Source organism: Sminthopsis crassicaudata, chromosome 5, assembly GCF_048593235.1.
Source record: "Sminthopsis crassicaudata isolate SCR6 chromosome 5, ASM4859323v1, whole genome shotgun sequence".
Lineage (NCBI taxonomy): Eukaryota > Metazoa > Chordata > Mammalia > Dasyuromorphia > Dasyuridae > Sminthopsis > Sminthopsis crassicaudata.
Window position 1 is genome coordinate 152870289 of NC_133621.1, and position 12123 is coordinate 152882411.

The 12123-nt window shown below is 32.0% G+C and overlaps 1 protein-coding gene across 4 annotated transcripts in view; it reads right to left on the bottom strand.

Moving 5' to 3' along the window:
- CACNA2D1 (calcium voltage-gated channel auxiliary subunit alpha2delta 1) overlaps window positions 1-12123 on the bottom strand; it is a 643657-nt gene that overhangs the window by 37209 nt on the left and 594325 nt on the right. For 2 of the 4 annotated variants that reach the window (XM_074268500.1, XM_074268499.1), the window contains exons 21-24: window positions 11403-11464; window positions 4973-5049; window positions 3650-3670; window positions 2867-2927 (exon numbers count right to left, since the gene is read on the bottom strand). In XM_074268500.1, the coding sequence (XP_074124601.1) occupies window positions 2867-2927; window positions 3650-3670; window positions 4973-5049; window positions 11403-11464 (221 nt within the window). The remainder of the gene's footprint in view (window positions 1-2866; window positions 2928-3649; window positions 3671-4972; window positions 5050-11402; window positions 11465-12123) is intronic. The other 2 variants (XM_074268502.1, XM_074268501.1) reach the window with 1 other exon arrangement.

Genomic DNA, 12123 nt, shown 5'->3' on the forward strand with positions numbered 1-12123 from the left:
TATTGTTAACAATTTGTCCCCTCTAATGTCACTTTTTCCTGCTCTGATACTCTCAACACAAGGATCTCTAAGCCTTTGTTCTTGGTTATCTTTTATCAGCCTCTAATCTTTAAATATCATCTTATTCTATGGTCTTTGTGACCATTTGATGCAGCTTGAGTGCCAGTCTACATCTTCAGCCTTAATAGGCTTCTGTCTCATTTATAATTGTTCACTGAATGTCACTGGATAGATGTCTCTCTTTGGCACCACAAAATCAATACATTCAAACTGAACAGACTTCTCCAAATCTATACTCATTACATTAACTCTCCTATTTTTTCTGTTTGCCCTAATTCCAAACTCAAAATTCTCATTGACTTTTATTTTTCTCCTATCACCTACATTCAACTAGTCTCAAATCCTTTCAGTTTCAAGATTCAATAATAATATAGAGCTGGTAGCTGATTGATATACCTAAGAGATCATTTAATCCAACATCTACATTCCACAAATGAGAAAAAGGAGGCCCAGAGAAGCAGAATTACTAGCACAGATTAATAGTTTTTTGAATTTGAACCTAGGCTATCTGCAAATTCTTTCCATTATAGTCTCTGAAATGTCTTTCAAATATGCCTTCTTTCTCATGGTACATAAAAAAGAGCTGCCACACTACTTTAAAACTCTTATCATGTCCAATCTAAATAGTTGTAAGTTTCTTATCCAATACTGAGGTTTCTCTCTGCCTTCAGTCTCTTCAGTTCATCCTCCACATACCTGCCAAATTAAACTTTGTAAAAGAGGTTTGACCATACTTCTCACTCTCCTACCCTAAACCTTCAGTAATGTTCCATTGCCTACCTAATAAAAGAGAGATTTCATAGTCTGACATTAGAATTTGGTCAGTTTGGCAGCAACATAACTTTTTTTTTTTTTTTTTCTTTTGAGGCAATTGGGGTTAAGTGACTTGTCCAGGGTCACACAGTTAGAAAGTGTTAAGTGTCTGAGGTCAAATTTGAACTCAGGTCTTCCTGACTTCAGGTTGGTGCTCTATTTATCCATTGTACCATAGCTGCCCCATAATTTTTTTTCTTTAAAAATATTGCAATATTTTCTTGTTCTATTACTCTTATTTTACCAATATATCTCTTTCCTTCCTTAACTTCAACAATCCATCTGTTATAACAAAAGATAGAAAGCAAACAAAAATAACCAATACAACTTAGCTTTGTTTACTCTCCAGTTTTCACTTTTATATTTTAGCCACACTGTCCTGTCAACTTGGCCTTTTTTTTCTCTTTGTGCCTGGTTATCCCTTGTGCCCAAGCCTAGAAAGATTTCTCCCTCCATTTGTTCTCTTTCCTTAAGTATCCAGCTCAAATCTTTCTCTCATTCTCTCATGTGAAAGTGAGATTTATTAAAATCTCTCAGTATTTATTGAACTTTATTTTTCCACTTACTATATTCTAATCTTCATTATATTTGTGGTTATTTTATCTCCTACTGAATTGTTAGGTCCTCCCTCCCTTCCTTTCTTCCCACCCTCTCCTCCCTTCCCTCCCCTCTTCTGCTTTCCTCCCTGCTTTTCTTCCTCCCTCCCTCCATGTCATACAATTAATAAGTCTAATGTAGATCCTTTATCCACTGAGCTATTTAGCTGTTCTGTGAATTATTAGATTCTTGACAGAATGTTCTGTCTTGTTTTTCATTGCATTCATAATGCCTAGTACAGTAATTTACACATAGAAAGATTACAATCAAGGCTTATTGAATTTTATTTGTTCAATGAGGAAATAAGACTAATTTGTAGAAGCAATTGGGGGAAATTGCAGAATGGTATTTCATTGTTTTTACGTTTTAAACTGTGTGGTACTGTTTTTGACAAAAGTGTGTAGAATAATTGATCAGGACTAAGGTTTTTGTATATATAGTCTTAATTGCTTCCAAGATTCACATTTTATCAAAATGAGAGCTTAGATGAATTTCAAATTACCCTAATTCAGATTTACATATAAAAATTTTAAGTAATCTCATGTTTAAAGTGAAATCTGAATAATTTTGATTGGAGTTTCTTGTGCATCATTCATTATTATTCATTATTTTAAATAGGAATGGATTAAATGAAATTTTGTTGAGTGAAAAATAGGTTAATAATAATCAGTGCAAAGAGTAGTTGGAATGCAGCTCTTCTTTAAAGCGGGTAAAATTTCCAGTCTTCATGAATATGATCTATAAAAGTGAGTCCCACCGAAGTGCTAAATTAAGATTTAGAAGTTCTGGTCTTAAATTCTTCTTCAGAAACTTAGAAGATCTATAGTTATTCACAAGATATGAAATTGTTCTGAGCTTCAGTTTGCTTTTCTACACAGTGGAGGTTGTCATACTTTTGCTGCTTACTTTACAGAATCATTCCGGTAAAGTGTTTTTAAAACTTTAAGGTGCTACTGGTATATAAATTGTTAGAGTAGCTGATGTTACAACAGGAATGAACTGTGGTTGGCATTGTGTCTGTGAGTTTATGCATAAAAAATGAAGGAAATGTTTTAGGACATAATATGCATTACTCAGGGAAAAAAGGGTAATGTAAGAAGCATCTATTTCCTACAAGCTATATAACTATACAAAGTAAAATGAATTGCAGAATGAAGAGGATGATTCTGAATTCATAGGATTAGGCTTTTCTGGCCTTTACTAACTTTAATTTATGTAGTACTTTTTGTTACTTAAATACATTATCTCTTGATGCTTTGAAAAATAATTGTTCTTATAACATAGCTAAATCAAGTATTAAAAAAATTAAACATATTATGATATTGAAATTTGCTCTACATACAAATTTATAATATTATTTAATTACATTATGTCTATGATTAGGAAATTGACTCACCTTGGTGCTATAAAAGTGTATCCAGATTCTTCGAAATGCTCAGGTTTCAGTGTTTCTGAATCTGCAGATATGAAGTTTCAATGTTAGAAAAAACAACCTAAGCTCAACTAGAGTGCATAGCTAAAGAACATGACACTTTAAAATTATTACCGAGTAAGCAATGGAACATATTGAAAGATTAATCTACTAAAGTAATATATTGGAAGATTAATCTACTTACCTTCTTATATTTTAGTTACATCAGTGATTACATCAGTTAGTTTCAAAATGCAAGAAAAAAGTGCTTATACTTTAAAAAGAGTCATAATGAAAGCATCCATATTTTAATATATTCCTAAAACTTAATGGTTTGCCATTAAAGAAATATAAATAAGTTCTCATAGACATGAAATCTATAAAAATCCTAAAATTGTACTTTTAAGGTGTCATAAAATTTAATTATTACTTTAATTTTTAAAGAAGGCTTTCATTCATAAATTAATATGACCAGTGAATTCATAACATACTTTAACAATTACATTTAGCCAGAACATGGAGAATCAGAAAACCCCAACAGATTGGAAATTAATGACAATGTCAATGTAAAATAGATCATTTAGGAAGACAAAAGCCTGTCCATTCCACCCCACCCCCCCCTTTTGCTACATCAAATATGCAGTGTTCATGTGGGAAAATCTAACAAGTGAGGAACACAGAGGAAAGTATCCAATAGGAATGGAGATATAATTGGGAAATTTCAACTGCACTAAACGGAAAGAAATTGAGCAACAAGAAGATACTTGCCCTTCACTTTGACTTTTTTTGCTGAGAAAATCCATCAGAAAGAGAAAGCCAGGAAACAAAAAAAAAGAGGGTAAAGCAAAGGGGGTCACAAACAATATTTTATTCAATGAGCTTTTTGAATAAAAATATTGTGCATAGATCAAAGGTTCATTTATGTACAGCTGTAGTCTGGAAAAAAGACAAACATCTTTGAAGACTGGAATGTACTGTCACTTATTACTAAAGTACCCTCTATGTACTGTGGCTATTTCAAGGGTCTGTTTTTGCAATTTATTAGATGCAAGTGCAACACTAAGGAATATAAGTCTATTATAGAAGTATTTATTAATGACTAAAATTTCAGTAATTACTTCCACTTTCATCAAGTTAAGAAATAACTCATGCAAAATTGCTGTGTAAAAGACCATCATATCTAGTACCCATCAAGTGGCTATAGGAGATGTAGTTTTTTCTGAATAATAGAATAAAGGACAAGAGCAGGGAAAGGCAGGACAGAATGGGATGCTGACTAGAGAAGTGGTAGAAATTAGAGCTTGTTTGTTTGAAGTAATTTGTAACCAGTTTTTTGTTTTGTTTTGTTTTGTTTTTAACCTTCTCTGAACACACATTCTATGAGTTAATGTTGATACTTGAAACAGGCTAAGAGGATATGATGGCCATTTTTTACTTAACTAAATGTAATTGCAATCAAAACAAAAATTTAAAAAGAAGTATAAATAAGAATATAGCATAGGCATAAGTACCATTAATTAACACTTCATTCTAAAAGCTGCACAAACAATTATTGGAGATACTCATATATATCATAATTTAGAAGACATGACAGCAAAGCTTATCTACAAACCAAAGCCAAAGGCCATTACTATTTTAACTATTCAAGCAAAATATAAAATTTGAAGCACAATATTATCATTGCCAAATGCAAAATCAAACCAAAAAAAAAAAAGCTTTACTATGTTACTACAAATAGAATTTGTTAATATTTAGCATGTGAAACATTTAATGCCATAAGCAGACCCTTAAAATGACAGCAACAGAGGATACAGCAAGGCAATGATTCTATAAGCACATAGCAAGGCGGGGAAGGGTAGTAAGGGTTACCAGTGAAACTGGAATACCTGCTCATATTCTATCTATGTAGAATATTTCTTGTTCCTTGCATGTTTGGAATGGGTTAGAATCATTGCTATAGATTTGGTAATAACACCTACTGAAATGTATAAGCTTAATGTATTCCATATGTATTATATACACTAAATGTGTTTCAAAATCTGATATTAGGAGATAATGATCAGACCCTGAAGTCTCTTTCACAGTACTTACATCTGGCCTGAGTTATTGTCTCTTCTATTTTGGCTTTTATATAGTAAAAACTGTAGGTTGGTAATACCAAGGCCAAACTGCAATAGAAACAAGAGAAGCATAAACAAAAGAAAACAAAACAAAGAGACACAGTGGACTGAGTGGAGAATCCAAAGATCTGCTACCACTCCTTCCTTGTTGGAATAAAGATTAAACATTCATTCAACAAGCATTTATTAAACACCTATTATGTGTCAGGCATTATGATAGGCACCAGGCGGGGATACAAAGACAAAAATAAACCAATTCCTGACCCAAGAGCTTACATTCTATAAATATTAAGCACTTTTACAATGAAACCAGAGATAAAAAACTACAAAATAGTAGTCAGCAAATATAATATTTAATTAATTTTTCCCTCTTGGTACCATATGATACAGTGTGAGAAATGGACATTAGGAGGATTGGAATAAACGTGCCTTTTTTTCTTTTTTTTCTTTTTTAAGTCTTACTTCAATTGATATTTCTGTTTACAGTATTATATTTCCAAAAAAGTCAGACTAGGATGAGTGTACATTCTAGATCATTATAGAACTTAGCCTTAAGGTATCTTGGTTTTTGTAATCACAAAGATTAACATTCATAGATTTTTTTTTCCTATACAAAATAGAAATTAATTTGCTATTGACCAAAAAAGTTTTTTTCCCATAATTTTCTCAGGTATAATTCACAGGAAGTTTAACAGAATAAAATAGTAGCTCAAAATCCTATCTTGCTAAAATGTCATCTATCTGGGGATTTCAAAAAGCTACTTTTTTTCCCCAAAGAGAGGCTCAGTGTTGTCTTATAGATGGTAATTGAAGGTACTTTAGGATGGGTTTTTTTTTCAAATATTAGGATTTTATGTGATTTTCAATGCACACTTATAGAAGCAATTCTCCTACTGCATCTACTAGTGAACTTTTGTTGATCATGTATACCCTAAACACCACTTCTAACACCAAAAACCATATGTCAGAAAACAAATGTGGATCCCTCTAAAATTCTGTGGACAATCAATTTCAAGCAGAAATAATTGCTATTTCTTTCAAATGTCCCTCTTGTCCTGAGCTTTACAAATTTCCTATTTAAAATCCCTTAAATTCTTTGATTTATTTCCCCTGTGAATAAATTATCTTAGCCTTATTTAGAAACACACAATTCAATGATGTAGAATATGAGAAAGAATGCTGTAGTAGTAATCAGGGAATCTGGGATTTAAATATGGCTCTGTAATAAGTAGTTGTGACACTTTAGTAGAAATTACTTACCTTACTTTAAGTTTGTTTCATGATCCATAAAATGAAGAGTTTGAACCAAATATCCTCTAAGATGACTTCTAGCTCTAAAATTTGGAGATAGGTACATGTCCAGGCCATAAATGCCTGGATAGTCTTTAGTAGACTATTTTCCTCCTCACTCTATATTAGTAAACTGTCTTGAGGGTATTTCCACTGGTGTGCCCACTTACTTGGTACTAAGCTAAATAGATTTTGCTTTTCTGTCATACAATGCCAAATTGTAAATTTTGGATCAGGACCTTACTCATATGAAAAGGGTACATAAACTTCTTTCATAAGACCCCAAATGCTGGTCAAATCTCTTATCTCTAATTTTAACTACACATAATCATATTGTAGTTGTAAAAACATAGAAAACAACTGAAATTTTAAATTTAATTCTTTCTTTGGGTAATTTCTAGTATTATATATAGAATCTCATGTTTGCCAACATAGAGATTGGAAATATTGAGGTTATTTGTATTCTAAACTCCAACTAAGAGTCCTGGCAATCACTTACTTATTACAGTATAATTAGATGGGCAAGATATTATCATGAGTACATGCTCACTCTAATTCCTAAACTGTTCTTAATCACTAAATGATTTCATAAACCTTCCTTGAGGAAAAAGGTCAGTGGAATAAAACATTAATGAAAATCCTCCCTCTGCTTCATTTTTATACGTAAGTTCCTCCTATATGTAGCAGCAGAAATTAAAATGAAAATAAGCATTGCAATCAGTTTGGAAGCAAGATGACCCTTAATGATTCATTTGCCATTTATAAAGTACAGAGAAGAATTACTGATTATTTGCTCATAATCTCCCACCAATTCCTCTCTAGGGAAATTAGGACAATTTGACTTGCTTATTACCATATATTGCTTATAGAAGCTACTAATTAAAACTATAACCTTATGTCTGAGAGTGCTGCTACAATGTGACTCTTGTGGATTTAGCTTATATTTCATCAACTACAGGCAATATTATGAAGGCCCATGAGAAGAACTATTAAAGTTTCAAATAGACATGCTAAGAATAAATCTTTGTTGGTATTTGGAGCTCATGTAATACAATCTCTTTCTTCATTGGTCAGTTAAGATGTGACATTTAGAAAAGTGTCATAAAATTTAAATCTTTCCATTTCAGTTCAAATGTCGATCTGGGAGGAAACACAATGGCTAAAAAACCCTGTAGTCAGTTATATTATTGTCTTATATTCACCTTCACTGTAAAGATTTGTGCTTGTAATACTTGCAGTTCAGAGGCTCCATATGTGTGAGTGTGTGTATGTGTATATAATATGTCTATGTGTGTATATGTGTATGTGTGTGTGTCACACACACAGAGACACTCTGCCTGTAATTTAGATAAGATGCCAACAGAGAAAGCATTTTGCTTAGGCTATGTTCTTGTGATCTAAATATTGTAGTCTGATCCTCCTCCCCACCTCCACCTCCACTCCCATCCCCCCAACCCCCCCCCCCCCGGCATTTTTAACTAAAATAAACAGAATAGAGGATGCTTTTCTGCTTCACAATGCTTTCTTCATAATAGGAATATTACATAAACAGCTGGGTGTTAACAACTGCTGACTGCTATGACATTTTAAAAATACCTTTTCTTATTTATGCCAGTATTTCCTAAGTGCTAGGACAGTATATCAGACTTTATAAGTACTAAATATATATTGTTTAATGGAAGAGAAAGGCTGTACACCTTTAGGGCAAGATATGAAGAAATGCAAACTCTTAGGCATAGTTAAATAGTCTATCTCAATAAACTTTTATCTGCTTGAACTGCAATTTTTTTTCCCCTTAAGTAGAATATCTTCTTGTTATTCATACTAAAGCCTGTGACATGGTTTTAACATATTATCATGAACACAGCTTCCATAAAAAATCCTTGTATATGTTCTTGTGTGCTTTGTTGTTTTTATCCTTCTAAATGGTCTTTGATGGGTGATACCTTTAACTTTTTGGTTACAATATTTTTTGTGAAAAGTGAAATTTGCTTTTTTCCATGGTTATGTTTAAGGCTCTTGAGCATGGAAGCAGCATTTCAGTAGCTAGAATTTCCAGGTCTGTTTCCCTGGTAATTAATTTATAAGTTTCTTGAAGACAACCCCATGTCACTAGCTCTCCAGAACTAAGCATGCAATTAATCCTCTTAATAACAGTGGTAAATTCACTGCACTTTTCACAGTTTGACAATTTGTCAGAAATTAGAAGGTACCCAAATTACAGTTTATACCCGAATTAATTTTCATTCATGCAATACATATTTATCAAGCAACCACTATATGCAATTCACTGTGATAGCTACTGTTAATAATAGAAACATTTAAAATATACTTTTTTGTTCTTATGTAATAGTGTGGGGTAGCATGCTGGGCCTGAATTCAAGAAAACCTGAGTTAAAATTTGACCTTAGACAGCTTATTAACTGTGTTACCTCAAGAAGTCATTCAACTTGTTTACCTTAATTTCTTCAGCTATAAAATGGGGATAATATCACTTACTTCACAGAGTTGTTATAAAGATTAAATGAGATAAAAATTATAAGGCACTTAGCATAATGGCTGGCACATATTATTACCACAGTGCTATGGGCATTCATAAACCTCATTTAGGGTGAGGGATATGGAATGACAGTTGACATCATGAAGAAGGTGACTTGTGAACGAAGGCTTGAAGGATGGGAAGGACTGGCAAAAAAAATTATGGAAATAGAGAAGGAAGTAGCAGTTCTAAAGATAGATAGTTGTGTCTGATTTTTCATAACCTTACTTTGAGATTTTCTTGGCAAAGATACTGGAGTAATTTGCCATTTCTTTCTCCAACTTATTTTATGAAAAAAGAAACTTAAGCAAAGAGGGTTAAATAACTTGCCCAGAGTTACCTAGCTAATAAGTCTCTAAAATCATGATTTGAACTCAGGATGATATAAATCTTTTAACTCTAGGCCTAGAATCCTCTCCACTAGTATATGTTGAATATTCCAGTTTGATTGGATTATAGCATCATACAGGTAGTAGTGGGATATAAGTATAGAAAGGTAGATTTGGGCCAACAGAGAGGATTGGAAGTGCTATGCTATGACTATTCATTTAATTCAAAAAGTATTTAGAGTCACTGAAAGTTTTTGAATAGAGCATCAAAATGTTCAGAGCTGTGCTTTAAGAAAGTTACCCTGGAAAGTGTAGGATCAGAAGATCACAGAATTGGAGCTAGAAAGAAAGGGTAAGTCACCTAATTCAACTAAAGTTAAACTAATCTAAACTGAGGTCCAGTGAGTTTGATAGAATTGCCCAAATGGCAAATCTGTGATCTAAAATCTGTGGCAAATCTTTTGGCTCCAAATTACTCATTTATTTGATAACACTGTGCTGGTAGTAAATACTACTGATTACTGTCTTGATCATTAAGGAAAGTCTGTTACCAATAACTTTACTTTATTAATCTATAAAGGGACATGAATATATTCCAAACTAAAGCTTCATGGTATCTAACTTTAGAACAAAAAGCATCTTTGATATATATCCTAAGTTTTATCATCTCTTTTTTTCCAATTAGCTAAGACAGCAGTGAATATAAGGAACTGCAAACTCTCATGAAAGAAAGAATTAGTTGCTAATAACCATGTACATACATGTGCACGCGCACGCACACACACACACACACACACGCAGTTTTTTTTAAGAGATAGAGCAATACGTGAAAGGGAAGAAGGAAAAAAGTATCTGTCAAATGTCTACTATGTGACAGATACTGTTCTGTTTTGTAAATATTATTTCATTGACTATTACAACTTTGAGAGGGAGATGCTATTATTCTCATTTTATAATTGAATAAAGTGAAGTAGAGAAGAATTGACTTGCCTAAAGTCACACTGTCAGTAAACTTCTGGGGCCACCTTTGAATTCCAGGTCTTCCTGACACATAGATCATTGCACATTGTGGTAGTATTTTGGACACAAGGGAATTGATCACCCATTTTTTTTTCTTACAAATTTATAGGTTTTGTGAAAAGATAGAATTTGACACCATATATTAACTTCATAGTGAATTGATTTTCTGCAATCATATTTTATTCTATTCTTAGAAGAGTCAAATTGAGACTTACTTTGCCACTAAAGTTGTGATCAGTGTGGTGTCAAAACACTGATAAACTATTTTTTAGATATTTACTTTAAAAGGTGTATAATAGGTAAGGAATAATGTAAAGATATAATAATTTTATGGACAGAGCTGCTCGTAATTTGTACACATCAGAGTTTTTTGTTAGTTTCTTTCTGAAATACAAGTGGAGGTTGATTCAATTATAGTTTATATTATCATAAAAGATATAATTTGCGTGATTTTCAATTTAGTTTTAAATAAGAACTACTCATATTTAATTGCAGGAGAATTAGATATGTTGAAAGTAGTATAGTTGTCCAGAGCCCATGTGCATCAACTACCCTTTAAGTGAGAAAATAATAAAAGTAGTGTTACTAATAATAGAGAGTGAATGAGTGGTTTTTTGTTTGTTTGTTTGTTTTGTTTTGTTTTTTTTGTCTTTCATGATTTGATTCTATCTTGAGTTGGTTTTAATGTTCATTGCAACCATTATTTAATAAATCCAAAGGAAAATTTAAAAGCAGAAAATCCTGTGTAGAAAAATCAGAGAATCATAGTTTGATTCTCAACTTATTTTTTACTACCAATCAAACTTAAAATAGGGATATCATACTATTTTATCTCTTAAGTAGAAAATTACCCTTTATGTCTACACATTTATGTGAATTTACAATTGATAATACTACTACTAATCCTAGTAACTGGTATTTATAATTGTATTATATAGATTTATATCAGTTGGCAAAGTTCTATAGGTATGCCATTTCATTTTTTTTCTTCACAATAACCTTATAAAACAGGTATAATTATTATCATCTCCAATTCTTGTAGAGGTATTAGAAGGTACAATTTCCTCTTTCAGTTTACATTGAGGGAACCCCCCCCCACAACATTCTTAAGATACAGAGATAGAATTAGATAAGTTTGAGAGATCTTTTCAAGTCAAAAAAAAATTATGAAAAGTCTGTATTTGAAGATATTTCTTTCAATAAAACTTAAAAAAATTAATTACCTGTAATCTGTGCCATTGACAGGAGTCCATGTATATGTTCTATTTCCTTTGTCAATATAGCGCTAGAAAAAGTTTAACAAAATTATTAAAGCCCAATACTGAGATGTCTTGAGAGAAGAATACCCGATATATATATTTTTTTAATTCTTAAAATATATTTTTGTTTAGGTGTGACTTGATTCAGTCTACATTTGTTCATGGTCTCTCAAGAAATAGTGACTGAGGACTACTAGGTATTAATAGAAAAAAGTAAAATGTACATGATTTATAACTTTCACATTAGAAAGTAATAGCCCTACTTCTCTTTCTGAACAAAGTTTTTGTGAATCTTAGAAATTTTTGTTTGTTTGTTTGTTTTGAGGTAAACAAGCAGATTATCTTGTTGAAATCTTTCATCAATTTCAAAATAACAAGTGTTATAAGGAGAAGAAATGGCAAATGATAATTTTGAGATTTCATATAAAGAAGGGCTTCTGTAAAGCCACATGTAAAAGCATTGAAATATTGGCACCATCATTGGAGTATTTGAAATCTTGATCATGCTAGAGTATTTTTAGGAATAGGCTTGATATATAAGTCAAATGATTGATGGCTAGGGAGTAGGCATTCCCAATCTTTGGTGATTGCCTTTCTATTTTGGTGATAATAATAATGCCAATGTGCTAATGGTAAAGGCACCCCGAAATACAATGGTTATTAACAGAAATATATAGAAAGTTTT